The 16,744-nt window shown below is 38.2% G+C and overlaps 1 protein-coding gene across 4 annotated transcripts in view; it reads left to right on the top strand.

Annotated features, from left to right (window-relative positions):
* Nucleotides 1–16,516, top strand: part of SDHAF3 (succinate dehydrogenase complex assembly factor 3) — a 35,706-nt gene extending 19,190 nt beyond the window's left edge. Inside the window, exons 3-5 of one of the 4 annotated variants that reach the window (XR_010609895.1) lie at nucleotides 2,368–2,475; nucleotides 3,247–3,374; nucleotides 16,036–16,118. Coding sequence is in view for 2 of the 4 variants with exons in the window: in XM_065666327.1 (XP_065522399.1) it covers nucleotides 16,036–16,239 (204 nt within the window). In the remaining 2 variants the exon portion in view is untranslated. Of the gene's footprint in view, nucleotides 1–2,367; nucleotides 2,476–3,246; nucleotides 3,375–3,478; nucleotides 3,738–16,035 lie in introns of those variants that run through there. The other 3 variants (XR_010609896.1, XM_065666328.1, XM_065666327.1) reach the window with 3 other exon arrangements.
* Nucleotides 16,517–16,744: the final 228 nt, after the last annotated feature.

Here is a 16,744-nt window from a genome sequence, read left to right as displayed (position 1 = left end):
TAAAACAATGTTTTGACATGGAGAAGATAACTTACATTTTGTTCTGATTTTCTAGGGCAGCGATCAATAGTAAAGGTTAGTCCTGCACTATATTAACAGAAAGTGGATTTAATGGTTGAGTTTACTGTAGTACACGTTCCTGCAGGTCAGAGATCCACAGAGAGCTGGTGAGAGCTGGGAAGCACAGTAAGGTCAGAACACCAGGGTGATGCCTGGCTGTGGCCCCCGACATGAGCCCAGGCAGCTGCCTGCCATGTCTCACCCACAGGGGAAGTTCGGTGAGCTGCCCACAAGTGCTTTTTGCCATAAACAACTCTTTATTCTAGTCTGCCCATCTTTTCTATGATAGAAATGCAGCATGTGCTGGAAGGGTAGAGGAACCCTTGCAACCTGATGCCTTTCTATGCAGCGCAAGTGCTCAGAGCTGTGCCCTGCTGCATCTGTGTGCTGTGCTCGCTGCATCTTCATGACACTAATAAGCAGGAGGAGTTTACACAACATCACTGAACAGATGTACTGTTAACTACTCGAAGCTCTCCCCTGGACTGGTGGCTTCACAGATGCAAGGGGGTTGATGCTACTAGGAGGAGGATGATTATGATTATTAATTTATTTGCTATTTAGCAAGATTTTTTTTTTTTTTTTTTCCCAAAGGCACATGAAACATTCTGCAGGACAGCAAAGCATGCTAATATCCACCCCCTCTTTAGGACTGAAATAAACCTCTGCCCATGAAAACCTCATAATTTACCATCAGTGTGGTTCAAGGAGAAGCATGGCTGGGTGGTAGGTGATATAAATGTTAGTCAAGATTATTCTGCTGGTGTTTCCAGCCAAATTATTTGAGAGTTTTTTCATGTTTACTGTCTTGGCCTAACTCTACAGTGAATCCTGTGCTAATTAAAAAGGAGAGTACCTTAATTTGGGAGTTTATCTTAAGCAGGTAGCTCCAAAAGCCCTCTTTAGAGTGGAAAGTGAGACAAGAAGTCATCCTGATTCTCACATAACTACTTGTGGGCAGATGTACACAAGACTTTATTTTACGCATTTTTCTTAGCTAGCAAGCAAAATTCATTAAAATGTATAAACACCTCAGAAATAGTTCAAGTTTTTATTGTTCTCATAGCATTGCATTGCTTTGCTTTAAACTAGTCCAGAGTAATTCTAGAGCCATGCAAATGTAAGCTGAGATCATTCCTTAATGTTGAAAAGTCTTGAAACAAAAATGAAACCTCCTGAATGGTTGTAGTTTTTTCTGACTGACAGAAACCTTGAGGCAACCTATTTATTCATGTCATCAATAGATGGCAAGCCGAGATTTTTCTAGAGCTTACTATATAATCAGTTTGAAAGCTGTTTGTGAGAAGAGAAAGGACTTGTTTCTTAGTGCAGTATAAACAAACAGTGCAGGATTTTGACACTAATGATGAAAGTACCATTGCATTAGTGTGGAGAGAGCATCTGAGCGGAAGCAGATGTATCATACCAAAATGATTAAATGGTACCACTTAGAGCAGAGGTAGTTTATATTGGGGGTGATACACAAGTAGAACCAATATATTACACTTGCCATTTGATACCTTTTCTACAGGCAGGCTGCTTCTGCTCTAATTGTTAATGCTTTACCTGTAGCTGAAGACTGTGGTACTCAGCTCTGAAAGCACCTGGGATACTGACAGCCAGAGCATGGAGCTGAGCTGGCTTGGCTGATCTTGATGTGGTGCATTACTGTTTCTGAAAGGTTGCTTTGATGTTTTCCTGGCTCTAGTGTTTTGATGTTACTTTTTTGTGATGCTTTCCTTTAAATCATGGAGGTAAATTAACTGTTGTTCCAGTTAAACATGCATTTTTGCTTGGGGCCAGACAGCTTGTGCTTGCACAAAGGAGACACGCTAGGTGGGTGAGAATTTCTAGGAATAAGCAGTCAGTCTGGATTTTTGTTGCAAAAGCTTAAGTTTCTATTAATTGAGTGTTCATTTCAGAACAAATTATGTAGAACTCTAAGCTTCCTGACTTACTTGATTTCCATCCTTATTACTGCCATACCCTGTTTTCCCTGTCATTTACTAATTCAAAGCAAGACCCCCTTAATAGTTGGAAAACCTCCTGCAACATCAGGAAAAAAAAAAAAAAGGAGTGGGACAAGATTTAGGTGAGTTAATTTTGAAGTATTTGTTGTATAGAGAATGCAGAACATGTTCAGGCTTGAATTAGGTATATGCTTTATCTCCCAAAGAACAGTTCAGAATATTTCACGGAGTTTTCCAGAAGTTCTTTCAAATAGGGTGTCTCTACAATACTTTACTGAATTTTGAAAATTGCTCTGCAGATCAGTGAATTTTCCTTTTTCCTTTTGTATCCCTCCAGTCTTTTGTGATAGCCCAGCCCTGCTTGTTGTGTTGAGAGAGACGCTATCAAAATCCCCTTAAATGTCAGAGCCATTGGATAAAGGAATAAAGAGACAGCAACTTGCAGGTGATTACAGAAGTTTTTTGGCTTTTTCAGATTTTGGGGCTCTGATGTAATCCGTAGAGGTGCATGCTCCTTTATAGCAACTCTCGAAGATACTGATGACACATTTGATTTCTTCATTTAACTTCTGTGGATAATTCTGAAGTAGTTCAGATTGTCGGTAAATCTGCAAGTTAAAACCCCTTGGTAAGATACATAGATTTGTAGGCTTTAGAGTTTTTGACCTTAAGAAATTCTTAAAAAATCAACGCAATTTTAGGATTATGTTTAGAATGGGAACTTTTAATTTCTCTGGCTTTTTTTTTGTCTGCACTATTGTATCAGAGGGCTTTCTAGATGCATATATGTTATCTCACTATTTTTAGGAAAATAAAAAAAGAGTAAGGAACTTTTTGTTGTAATTTTGAGATAAAACTAAAGAAAAAGGAAGTGCTGTGCTTTGTTCTATTGCTTGGAGAATATGGGAGACTTCTATACAATTTTTATTATGAACTTAATTTGACAGAGGTACAGCTATGTGTATAAAAGTGTGTGGATTAAAACTTCAGTGTTGTTTAGCATCTTTTGCTGTAGCAACAAGAACTTTAAAAATTTGCACTGCATCTAGCACAAAGACTAGTGAATTTATCTTTTTTTGCCTTTTATTAAGTACTGTGAAGTTAATTGCAGTAATAGGTCTTCTTTCCATATAGTGAGTTTGCAAATATAAACCAGCATGTTGTTAGCTGTCTTAAGGAAAATGTCAGTTACATCAATACGCATTCATTTTCATAGAGATGCCCTATTGCTGCTGTTTAAAAGCAAGAAGGACTGAATGGTAACCAAATGACTGTGGTCAAATACACTGAGTTATTTCTATAGAGTAGGACTTTCAAAAGTACCAGACTGAACTTCATACTTCGGTAAGTAATATCCTTAATAAGAATTCACCTGTGTTTGCCATTGGCAGTAAATCTTCTTTTTGAAATCAGACAAGTCCACCTGCTTTCTTCTATTGCGCTCCTAGGTAGCGCTCTATGAAGAGCAAACCTCAAAACGTTCACGCCATGTTGAAGAAGCAGGTAGAGAAACTTTAATGACTCCTTGCTTGTCTGTTTTAGATGTCTCCACAAGCATTGCCTCTTTCCCCTGCTGCTAGAGGGAACTTGGTGAGAGTGGCCAAGAACATCAGCCAACTCTGTATTTTCTGTTGCCCAATTTGTTTTGCTAAATTAATATCCCATGTATTGTATTGGAACAGGGAATGTAGAATATGTTAACTTAAAACTGGGGGACTTTCTGCCTGTTTGTCCTAATGGGTGGGTTTGACTTTTACACTAATGACCTTCTGGTCTGTTTATTAAATATGGCCCATGACTTTTTATGAAATTCATTCAATCACATTGTTCTTTTACAGTTCCATTAAAGCAAGAAATTCGGTGCACCCTCAGTAGAGAGGTTATTTCTGGTATCAGGGGAATCAATGCAAGATGCCTGTTAGCAAATTAATTTTTGTTTATACTTGAGGTTTTCTTTGTTCCTGTATTAGTTTAAGGTTTTGTCTCTAATGAGCATATAGGAATGTGAATAATGGAAAAATAATACTGAGTCTCTTTTGGACACTTGAAATGCTTCATTAGGTATAAATTGAGTAGAAGAATGTGTGGAAAGTTTTTTCAAGTGTCATCATGTGGGATATATAATCTTTTCATGTTCTTGGTATCCAGTAGTCTGGAAACTAATGTGGTTGTCTTGGCAACAGGCTTTATTTTCCTTTTGCAAATATCTAGATGTGAAATCATTGTCTTCCTTGAAAATCTGGAATTAATACTTCTGAAAGAAATAACTGCAAATGTTAGATGCTTGTCTCTATTTAAAGAATTGATATGGGAGCCTGTAAGTGGTGTTTGCATTGTCTGCTTTTATTATAGTTGCATGATTACGTTGCTAAAACAATGTTTGGGTTTTTTAAGGTAAAATGCCTGTACTTATTGTTGATACTTGTCTGGGAGTTATATACAGTGAAGCACTTTGCCAGATTTCCTAGCTTAATATTTAAATAGAAATACAGTGGTATAACTGCATTGACAAATTTAAGTTCCTAAAAATGAACTGATACTAGCATGTCCAGTCTTTGCCTTTGCCCTGCTTTAAATAAAACAGCATGTGATAAACCCTTGAATATTCTGTGGGATTGTAGCATAATATTTGCCAGCCAAAACATCAGCAGTAGACAAAAGTGCACAGGACAGCTTTTTGTTAGCTAAGGAGCTGCCATGCACAGCATAAAAAGTCAAAGCAAAACAGAAACTGAGTCAAGAAATAAAGATCTTTCAAACTGCTGAGGATTTATTAGGATTGGTATGAAAATATGAAATGATGTTTTTGAAAGAAGCTTAACTTTTCTGGTCTGTAGTTTATTTGTCCAGGCACGGCAGTCTCAGAGTTTGGTATTAGTGTAATTTCATTATGATTTTTACAGGTGAAGGTCCAAGCTGAATAATTTTCCATATTTTGTTCTCAAATTGTTAACTATGTTAAGTTCTAATGTTTTTTTTAAATGTATTTTTCTTCCAAGTTATTTTCATAGAATCACAGAATAGGTAGGGTTGGAAAGGACCTTAAGATCATCTAGTTCCAACCCCCCTGCCATGGGCAGGGACACCTCACACTAAACCATCTCACCCGAGGCTTTGTCCAGCCTGGCCTTGAACACTGCCAGGGATGGAGCATTCACAACCTCCCTGGGCCACCTATTCCAGTTCCTCACCACCCTAACAGGAAAGAATTTCCTCCTTATATCCAGTCTAAACTTCCCCTGTTTAACTTTTAACCCGTTACCCTTTGTCCTGTCACTACAGTCCCTGATGAGGAGTCCCTCCCCAGCATCCCTATAGGCCCCCTTCAGATACTGGAAGGCTGCTATGAGGTCTCCACGCAGCCTTCTCTTCTCCAGGCTGAACAGCCCCAACTTCCTCAGCCTGTCTTCATAAGCGAGGTGCTCCAGTCCCCTGATCATCCTCGTGGCCCTCCTCCGCACTTGTTCCGACAATTCCATGTCCTTTTTATGTTGAGGACACCAGAACCGCACACAATACTCCAAGTAAGGTCTCACAAGAGGAGAGTAGAGGGGCAGGATCACCTCCTTCGACCTGCTGGTCGTGCTCCTTTTGATGCAGCCCAGGATACAGTTGGCTTTCTGGGCTGCGAGCGCACACTGAAGCCGGCTCATGTTCATTTTCTCATCGACCAACACCCCCAAGTCCTTCTCTGCAGGGCTGCTCTGAATCTCTTATTTGCCCAATCTGTAGCTGTGCCTGGTCTTGCTCCGACCCAGGTGCAGCACTTTGCACTTGTCATGGTTAAACTTCATGAGGTTGGCATCAGCCCACCTCACAAGTGTGTCAAGGTCCCTCTGGATGGCATCCCTTCCCTCCAGCATATCAACCGAACATTGAAATTTTGTCTGCAGTACCAATTTAAAAGACTCTCCAATTCTGTTACGTACTTCAGAGAAGAATATATTTTATGTTCTTTCTTAAGAAATTGGATTTTTTTTTTTTAAATGGAGCTCATACTTTCACTGATAACAACCTGTCAAGGCGAAGAGAACTATGACAGGATCTTGTTGAGCTACTCAAACACATTTGTGTGACTGTCTCTTCCATTCTACCTCCCATCTCTTTCTCCTGCCCTGTTTTTTGTACTGTATCTACATTTCAGATTGCTCTCTCTTTGCAGAACTTAATTAGTCATGTTATTTTTTCTTAAATGTTGTTCTTCCTTCAAGTATGCACCAATGTTTTTTCCTTACTTCTTCCCTACAACAAGCTCAAGCTTTCTATTTAAGGCCTGAGGTGAAGCTTATTAATGTTAGTGGAGAGGATCTTAAAGACTATGGTTGTTTATCAGAGGATGCAAAAAGCTTTTAGTGACCTAGATTTTGGCCCTCATGTACAATACTGATGTAAGTATTGTGCATCCAGAAAGACATAGAATCACAGCTTGTTTTTCCACAAATGACAATAAAGTCACTGTGATGCACTGTAATGCTATTGTGCTCCATTTTGGACTTCATAGCATTTATATATGTTTACCTTGATGGTCAGACCACAGACTTCCCACTTCTATCTCAAATTATGATCTCTTAAATCTTACATGAAAAAGGACATTAAAATAACACGTTATTTAAGCTACAGACAAAGCTGAGCTAGTCCCTGAGCTTTTTTTTGCATTCCTCTAAATAAATGTGATTTCTTCCACTTCAACAGTATTAGTAAATTATGTTCAAAAAAAAGTAGTCCATTTTGTACTTTCCTGATCAAATAATAATTCTCCATGCTGATTACTAAGTATTACATAATTATATTCCCTGGCTCCATTTCAGCTGAACAATTTTTCGTTCTCTCCTCCCAAACTGCAAACAAGCAAACAAAAAGCCCTGAACCCTTACGGTAACAGTTCTATAGAGTTACAGTATGTGCATCATTGTGTTACTGTGATTGCTGCCCTGAAATTTGGTCCATAATCACATATTCTAGCATCCTTCCTGAATCTCCTGGGAAAGCAGGATATTGTTAAAGTTCTTATAGCTTTTCCTTTCAGATTAACTTTTAGAAAGGTTTCAAGTTTTCTGCTTGTTCGCATTCTGATCCAGTGACTTTGTCCTGGAGAAATTTGTTTTACCTCTGTGCATTATACTTAAAGATGGTGACACGGTCTTTCATCCTCAGAAATTAGCGTAGACATAATTCAAAGTTTTCTAAGGATAAAAAGGAACTATTTTTATTTTTTTTTTCCCATCATGGGTTTCACTTCAGGATGTTGCTGAGTCTGATTTCAGCAGCATCGCACAAAGATAAAGCAAATTCCAGTGGATAGATTATAGATTCATTCAAGGAGCAATAGTATTTTTGTTGGCTTTTGTAATTAAAAAAACACAAAACAAAGCAACTAATGAACACTTTCCTTTTACTGTAAGAAAGGAAGGAAGTTGATTGAAGCCAGTCATCTACAGCCAGTCAGAGAAAGATGTAGTTGCTTTTGCAGTGATGAGACCCACATCTCTGGAGGACAGTGTATCCCGTTATCACATCATGTTTTAAGACAGAAGTTTCTCTCTCTGATGCTCAGCACAGAGACAACCTACATCTCTAGCTTTACTCAGACATGTAACATTTAGATGCAGACAATCTCATTGCCAGTGCTAGACTATTCCCTTGACTTGAAATTGCATCTACACCTCTTTCCATCTAATAATGAACAATAAACTATACAAAATAGCTTATCCAAGCTGCTCTGCACACAACTTGGTTTTAGAGCTTGTCATTAATTACAATGGTGTACACTTACCAGAAAAAAGAGGATTTTATTTCATTTGCATTATTTTTCTTTGGGGGTAGGAGATGTATCCTGTAGTGAGGTGGGTTCTCCACACTTACGGTGTTGAAGGGTACTCGAGGAACCAGTTTGGCCTTTGTCAAACCATGCCATTTTTGTACCTTTTGCATTTTGCAGCTGTGATTAAATGAACTCTGTGTGCTGCTCTGCTCTTCCTGTTTTTACTTGCCTTTCTGGAGTGCCACTGTAGTGGCTGCCTCAGCAGAGGGGCAGGGACAGTGGTTGTTGGTTACCACCTCTGATTTATTTTTTCTTCCCCTTTGGGGATTCTTCTACTGCCCTGCTCAAGTGGTGGTGATGCACGGGAGAGAAGAACTGGGGTCTCATCCTGTGAGGAACACAGTTTGCACTGTTGCTGATTAGGAAAAAATACTTTAAAAATTTTATTTTTGTTCTTTCACATAAGATGAAGTTTCCAAAAATTTGTATGAATGTATTTTCCTTTAATTTCTGTGAAGAGTGGTTTGGTTTTTGTTTTAATAGTGTGAGTAATGTTTTAGCTTTAATAAAAATAATGTGCTTGTTCAGATCGCCTTTTTGATTCTTACTTACATGTCCTTAAAGTTTCAACTTAATGTTCTTATGACTGGTCATATAAGCTACTCAGTCTGGTTTTTATACATAGCAAACCTCTGAATAAAATGTACCTATATAGTATGTTATGTCCTAACTGCTGCTTAACTGAACCCTTCTGTTATTCGCAGGAAATACCAAGGATGGCTGAAATTTGAAAAGTTAACAGAATAGCAGATTTTTTTTTTTTTTTTGTTTTGTTTAAAGCATCTTATTCTCTATGTCTAAGAGTTTTCAGAAGGTGGTAAATGGCTCTCAGAACAGCATCATTTATAATCAAATTGCTCTCATGAAATACAGATAAATTATTCAATGGAAGATCTAATTAAATCTGTCACAGCATAGCCACTGGTATCCTGTCCATTAGCAGCCCTGGTGCTTCACTAGGCCAAAAACTTGAGTTTACAGTGTGTGTAGTTTAAGCGGCAGAGGTTTGTGTGTGAATACAAAGAGGATTAGAATATTATTTAAGGGGTACCTCAAGATAGGCAGTGGTGAACACAGGACTTGAAGAACATTTGCTTTCTTTACCTCTGTTGCAGCCTTTGCTGGTGCAGCACCATCTCAGCTCTGACTTTGCAGCTGATGGGCACCTTAGTCCGAATCACCCTGTTGAAAGGCTGTTCTAAGGCTTTCTTTAACACGTCTGTGCTGGGAAGATCTTCCTGGTTTTGTCACCAGAAGGCTTAGTGTTACTTTGCACAACTCTGCCTCTCTCTTTAGTAGATACTAAACATTTTGATCATGTCTGTGCTGTGACATTGGTAATGAAGGAGATGCTAGGAAAGAAAACCCGAGGAAAACCATTTTCTATCACAAATAAGCTTGTAACTAATTTTTTTTTCTTTTCTTGAATATGCCTGTTAAATTTACAGCTTAACCCTATATTTATGATCAACTAGTTTGTAATGCTTTATTTACCTGGAGCACAATGCTGTTCTAGAATCCTTACTCTTGCTCTCGGGATGCGAGTGTTCTCTGCAGCACCAGAGCTGGAGTGTCTGTGGATGAAGCATTTGGCCTCATACTTTTTGGATGTTGGTGTTTTCCAGGGTTACATGTAAAGTCCTGTAGCATTTTCAGAAAGAGAATAATCTTTGAGAGTGCTCACACTATAGTCAGTAGTTTGTTTTTTTTTTCTTTCAAAATCACTGAGCAGTAATCCTACATCCTTCAGGCTTTTGGCAGGAGCATTGTTAAGCCCGTGCTGAATATTCGTGCAAGTTCCTCTTGCTGAGTTGTCTAGTTTGCTGTCACACACATGATGGATGCTCAGATGATTTAAATGCCAGAAAAGAAAGTTGGTTTTTTCACCTTCTGTCAAGACAGCTGGACATCTTTATTTCCCAGAGGTCGTCTGCTGTGCCGGGTACCTCAGAGCGAAATTCCCATCTTCATTCTGTTGCCCTTTTCCTAGCATTTACTGTTTTAATTTTCTACATAAGAAACTCTGATAATGCCAGCTATATGTCATTACCTGCTATCATTCAAACACCATTTGATGGATATTTTCAAAAGCAGGGGGAAGGCTTAGTCATTGCCCTCTATAGTATATTGACATTTTTTTAAGTGATCATGGTGTGTCCTTTACAAAAACAAAGGTGGTTTGAAATTGATAATATGTCATTCCTGTTAGAGGATGTGTGACTTCATGTAACTGTTTATTCAGACTGGGTAACTCACATTTGACATTAACTGTATTTCATGCACTTTTAAAAATGTTTATGGGCTATTTTAAGTGATATTAGGGGTAAAGTGTAGGTTGTTATGGCTTAACATGTATGTGTGTGTATGAAAATATCTACTGAAATTTTTCTGGGTTTCTTAGTTTATTTCCAACTGTACTTACAGCTTCAGGTAGAATATGTATGAAGATGCTCTGGAATTTCATAAGGTGTATCTCCCATATAAAAATCAGTTCTATAAAGATTTTGTTGTTTGCTCATACTCAGTTTAACAAACAAAACAGTTTTGTATTAAAAAATACAGTAAATCAGTTGCAGAATTCTGTGTGAACATGCATTAAATAATTCATTCAACATATCTCTGCACAGTAAGAAGAACAGGTTGTTCCTTCCTATGCTGTTTGTTCACAGCTGTTTATTCATGTTACTGTCCTAGAAGCATGTGTTTGATTTTTGCTTCTAGTAGCAGCAGCAAAATTTCAAATGCTGCAACTTTAAGTTAACTTCCAGAGAGCAATGAGGGTGGGCTGTCAGGCCATGCCTGGGGTTTTGTTGTCATCCTGAGAAAAATAAAGTTAAGCCTGATAGCATTTTTCAGTGCCTGACTGTGCACTGTTTGTTTAACATGTTTCAGGGTAGTGGGTTCTGATCTGGCACCAGGAATGTTGTTCATCGGTGTTATCATTAATTTGACTGCACGTGGAAATAGTCTTTTTGGAATGGATACATACATTGGCTTTATATTTCAATTGCTTAAGCAGTACTAAATTTTAGATCTTCTAATAAGAGAAAATCTGGCAACAAAGTTAATTGTACAGGTATTTACTGGAACAGGGATCTCTGTCCTTAATCTATCTAAATGAATCTTGGAGATCTTTTTTTTAGCAACTAGCTAAAATGTAGCATTGTACATGTTGAGGAGAATGCCAAAGAAAATAGAAATTATGATTACTACTCTTCGTAGTGAAAACGGGCAAATGGACTGTTAACCCATTTAATCATATGATTGAAGCATAAATGTCTATTAGCATTTTGTATTCACATATGAGACAAATGTCTGTCAGCATGTGCTGGATCAGGTAGGAGACTATACATCTGCAGTGAGGGAGTGGGGCTTTTGGTTGTGTGGTTTTGCTTTTATTCTTATGTTTAATCCTTTTTCAACTTTGAAAACAAAGCTGACACCCTTTTTGTAATGTCTGGTATTTTAAAATCTCAAATGTCACCCATTCCCTTGCCCTTTTGATGAATTTGTGCATTCCGTGAATGCAGAGGAAAACAGTACTGCTTCAGAGAGTGAATTTAAATAAAAAACCCTATGGTTATTGATTACAGCAAATACCCTCTATGTTTTTGTGGAAATCACTTGAAGGTTCAAGTATTTAATCATGTCATAGGATTTTAAAAGACCTTAATGGCTAGGTTCAGCTTGCATCGTGTAGGTACCAACGTGATCTGTGGGCAGAACCAGCATCTCTAAAGAGCGCATCAGAGCGTTCAGGTGAGGCATCTGCCTCTGCATTGGCAGTGCGGAGAGTTTTGGGGCGTCTCTGTGGTTGCACATACTGCTGGCAATGCAGGGACCTGGCCAGTCTGCACATCAGACTGTTACCCTCCCTTAAGACTGGGATGGATGCTGGGAGGAGTGGGACTCAGAGGGTGTCTGTGATATGGATGGCCAGCTGGGATTGAGTACTGGATAAATCAGCTGTTTTTTGATGGTAAATGGTCAGGAAAGATTTTCTTGAATTGGATTTGATTCTAATCCTCATTGTTTCTCATGGCAGTCATAGACAAGGGGCAAAGGCTTTTACCATTCAGCTGGTGGTTTGGATTTTGCTTGGGTTTCTTTTTTCGTGTAGGTGCCCAAGAAGGTATACAGCTGGTGCAGGCAGAGCGTCACTGCTGTAAGAGCTGCATACAGAGAAACAACCAGCTGACCTAAAAAAACCAAGATGCAGGGGTTGTCCCTGACTGACTTGCAACACTTGACCATTTATGCAAGGGAGGAGAACCCCTGTATGTATCTGCCATCCTTGTGCATGCTGAGCTTGCCTGGGTCAGGGTTGGGTTTACCTGCCTTCCATTTTGTATCTCCTGGTTCTGTAAGCAAACTGTACACTGTGAACTGTAATTTGAATAAGATGCCCTTGGAAAATCTGCCAGATTACAGAAAATTGTGTCATGATTGACAGAGAGGTTTTGTTATATTTGGAAAGTATAGTTATACATAAAATGAGATGCAGAAGCAAGGAAATTTTCTTTGTTTGGGAAAGCTAAGCAAGTGTTTGTTTCAATTCTGCTAGTAGGGAAGATGACACTAAAAAATAGCTAATTTCTGTATCTATTAAATTCTAATGAAAACCCTAACTATTCTATGATTCTGTGATACACAAACATGCTGCTCCTCCTTACTCCTTGAGAGGGACTGTTATCATCATATTTTGTGACCAAAGGTATATTATTGAAAGAACAGATGTTGGCTTCTCCCTCCTTCCCCCCTCCCCATTATGCTTTTATACCTATTACTGAACTTTGGAGTTCATCATATTAAAGTTCATGTGCAGTTAGCAAAATGGCACATTTTCTGTGTAGAAGCCGGATCTTAAATTATGGAACTATGTAGCAGCAAATTATGTAGTACCTTTCTACAAATCACTGGCAACAGTATGAATTTCTGAGGGAACAGTAGTGTGTTAAACCAAGCTTTGTTTGTTCCTCTTGTGGCATCACAGGCAGAGAAAATGTGATAACGCCACATAGTTGATCTTTTTTCCAGTGCTTTTGTAGAGGCTGAAATGTATTATCTTTGGTGTATCACTGCCTTTTGGTAAAATGAGGTGAGAAAATTGTTTTCTGTTTTCTGTCATAAGCCGACCAAAGCCCAGCATGTTTTCAGGGTCCAATTTTGAATTTTTGTTCACATTACAAATCGATGTGACACAAGCAACTATTGAGGCTTTCTGGCATGTACAAAACATTTGTTCAGCTAGAAAATAAGTGGCGAAAAAGAGCCAGTGGTGACATGTCCAGATGGAAGCACGTTGGAGTGCTGTGAAGCAGAACACCTGATATCAAGGGATGGGTCAATACAGTTAGTCGCTGTGCATCGGGATGCAGGGCATCTGTGTGAGTGGACATTGTGGCTTTGTTGAGGACCACTGCTTCTGAGATCTGGATTCTTTAAAGCTGATGCTTCGTGAAATGTGATGCTTTGATGTTAGATATAAAAAAAAAAAAAAAAAAAAAAAATTGCACACTCTTTACAAGGAATTAATTTGATATTTTTGGAAACGATGATCTTCTAGTCAACAAAGTTTGTAAATTCGTAACTGGTCTTTCACTGGACTTCAGTTATTTCCAGATACCATAGCCCATGCCTGCAGCAGTAGCCACAGGCTGCTCCGGGGGGTTCATCATTATCAGTAAGGAGGACTTTTCTGCTGTTGTGGAAGCTGCAGTGGTAGGACATTGCATGGAGGGGTTCTTAGGGTTTGTACATTTGGTTAGGTCTCTTGATAAGACATGGGGAGTTTCACATTGCTTGCTTTCAGTATTGTTACTGAATTACACAGTGCAAATGTTGTTGTTCAGTATAATGAGAGTTTCTTTTTCTGGAGCCCAGAATGGCTGGATTTTTCTGTGCAGAAATTTGAAGATAGAATGAGGTGGAATAGTTGATGTGTAATGTGTGGGTGTGTTACTGATCTGCTAATAGCTTCAGCATTTGTCCATCTGCCTTGATAAGAAATTCTGTAAATCACAAAGTTGAAGACTTTTTAACCCCTTATGATTTTTTACCTTGTTGTTACTGTTTGGTTGTTTAGTTATCAGGAAAAAACTGCATTTAGTTCCTTCTAAACCCTGGACCAGCTGTGCCATAAAGTAATACCACTGAGGTGTAGGATTACTGCAGGGATTAGCTGTAGCGTCACTATTCCTGAATGCACATTTAGCATAAAAAGAGGAGAAGTGATGTGGGGAGGTTCCTCAGTATTATGAACCTGTTGTTGTTTTTCATATAAGGTAACTTTAACACAATGTTCTACCACAATAGATCTGTCTGTTAGAAATGAGGAATCGTTCTAGTTCAGAATCTGTATTAATGAAAATTTACATTTGTTTGTCCTGGTTTGTTTTATCTGTTTTCTTTAAATAGCTATGAATTAAGCGTTGCAGCAGGACTGGTAAGATCCTCCTGACTTTAGTGAGGCTGGAAGTTGTCCATAAACAATGTAGTATATTTATGTTAGTAAGTGTCGTTTTGAGATATATCACATGCTCATGAATAACATTCTGCCTTCTCACCCACTTCTCTAGAGCTACTAGACAGACAGCTGAAGTCATGGCTTTAGTAACTTTGCTTATAATTGGATTAACAATTCAGTATGCAATAATGAGGCTTCTTTTAGCTGAAAATTGAAGATAAAAATAATCTTGTATCTCACTGGTATAATCATGTGCTTTTGAATACTCATGATACATAATCCTTTAAGAAAAAGTGTTGCCATGTAACACAGTCATCACTGTTATTCAGAGTATAGGGGTTTTTTTAGTTCAGTTTCTTACATTGTATTCAGAGTTGTGCTTGAAACTTTAAGGGTGCTTTAAAGGATGGCTTACAAAAGTAGGAGAGAAGCCTATATTTTTTCCAACAAATTAACTTTTGAAGTTAATTTTGTAATTGTGAAGTTTGTTTTTAACTTTCTCTTTAGAAAAATTAAAGTTCAGGCTCCCTTCCAACCCAGTGTTTAAATATGTGATTAACTTTTGAATGACTGACTAGGTTCACTGACTTCAGTGAGTACATGCACCAAGAGGCTTTTGTTAGACTCACTCAGTACAACATCTTTGAGAGCTGCTGCAGCGCTAGGCTGGTGCTGGGCAGAGGGAGCCAGGGAGCGCACAGGATCAGTGCTGAGGGGGTTTGAACACAGCTGTGTCACTTCTCGCTGAATTAAATTTGCAGAACCACTTGCAAACCCTCAAATGTTGTAATTTAGGAAAGTCATAAAGGTCAAAGATTGCTCCTAAGCATTGAGGAAGTAATTTTCCAGCTGTGTCCACATTACTGGTGTGACCTGTTGGCCACTTGCATTTCTGCCCTTGAGAAAATTTTGCTTTTATAATGGTCCTCAGCCTGGTATTGGTATAATACGTACTCATTGTTTTAACTATCCGCTGACATAAATGCTGTTATTTAAGTAAACATGGTCCAAACACTTGCTGTTAGAACAGGATTGAAAGTAAATCTGAATAAACTTACTTATATTTAAAACAGCACAGAACGAGACATAGTATGGAGGTATCTGTCCTTGGAGCCCCTGCTTATTCTCCCCTAGCTTTTAATTTTGCAAGTGATTTCTTCAGATCTGGCATAATGACCCAGGTCTCACAATTGCTGAGTTCCTACTGCCTTTGGAGCAAGCCCAGAGACTGGATGCAAATGGCCTTATCAGTTCCCTGAAATACAGAGACTGGCAGAAAGGCTTTAGGACATTTGTCTAATTATAGATTGCTTTTTCTAATACATTTCTTCAAGAATAATACTTTGCAGATGTATCAGTTTACAAAGTGAATCCTAATGATATCCTGCTAGATAGAAAATGTGTATTTTAATAATTACAGTTACATGAATATATTTGATCTAGAATTGTTTTGTTTTCAGTAGCATGTGACAGAATTAATTTGTACATATATGATATGCATTTTAACCTAGCTAAGAAAATTGACTATAGATACTAGAAGTACCTTCATAACTTTTCTTTCTTATAAAAAGTGTAGTTTTTTGTTATTTGGTGTTCATTAACAGACTGTTGTAGAAGGTTGAGCAAGAGTATGTTATTACGATATAATGGTATTAAAAAACATTGACCTGACTTCTGCATTTGTCATTTTTGTGACCTTTGTATCCCTTCCTTATTAGAACTATGCAGCACTGATACAGCAACAAATTCATGAGGACAAACAAAACTTGACAGAAAAGACTGTATACGGAATCCAGCTCACAGAAGAAAAACTTAATGACTTCCATGATGAACAAATTGGGCAGCTGAAGGAACTGATGGACGAAGTTACCAAACCTCATAAAAAACTCACCGTTTCTAAAGACTCAGAAAACAAAACCTAAAGGGTTTTAAAAGTTGTTTTAATGCATATGGAAGCATTTTGAAACTTCCTTTTCCAGTTGAACTTGAATGTGTTTTTTGTGGAATAATGGGCACTGCTGCTGCCATGACTTGTCTGAAACAGATGTGTCTGGCTGTTTGGGTTTCTGTGCAAGAATAAATGTTAAAATGGAATAATCACAATAATTGTATGTTAATTGCAATTTTTTTTTTTTCTCCTAATGAAAGTTGGAGACTTGAAGATTTTGGTAAAAGTAAATTGGCATATTTGAAAGACAAGGTTTGTTTGTTTATTTAGCACCCCCAGGGCAAAACATCTTCCTGTTTGCCTATCATTCTCTGCCTTAATGCAAAAGATACAATTAGCAGTTGTTTTCTGATATGGACTAAGTAGACAGAGAACAAAGATATGGTACTAGAGTGGCTTTGTTTTGATGGAAAGGAATGAGCTGTATTAGAAAAACATGCAGCTGTTGCAATTGAAAGTTGGTTTTCTTGAGCTTTATT

The sequence above is a fragment of the Lathamus discolor genome, chromosome 2 (genome assembly GCF_037157495.1).
Source record: "Lathamus discolor isolate bLatDis1 chromosome 2, bLatDis1.hap1, whole genome shotgun sequence".
Lineage (NCBI taxonomy): Eukaryota > Metazoa > Chordata > Aves > Psittaciformes > Psittacidae > Lathamus > Lathamus discolor.
Note: the sequence above shows the minus strand (reverse complement) of the source record. Positions and strands in the feature narration are given on the sequence as shown.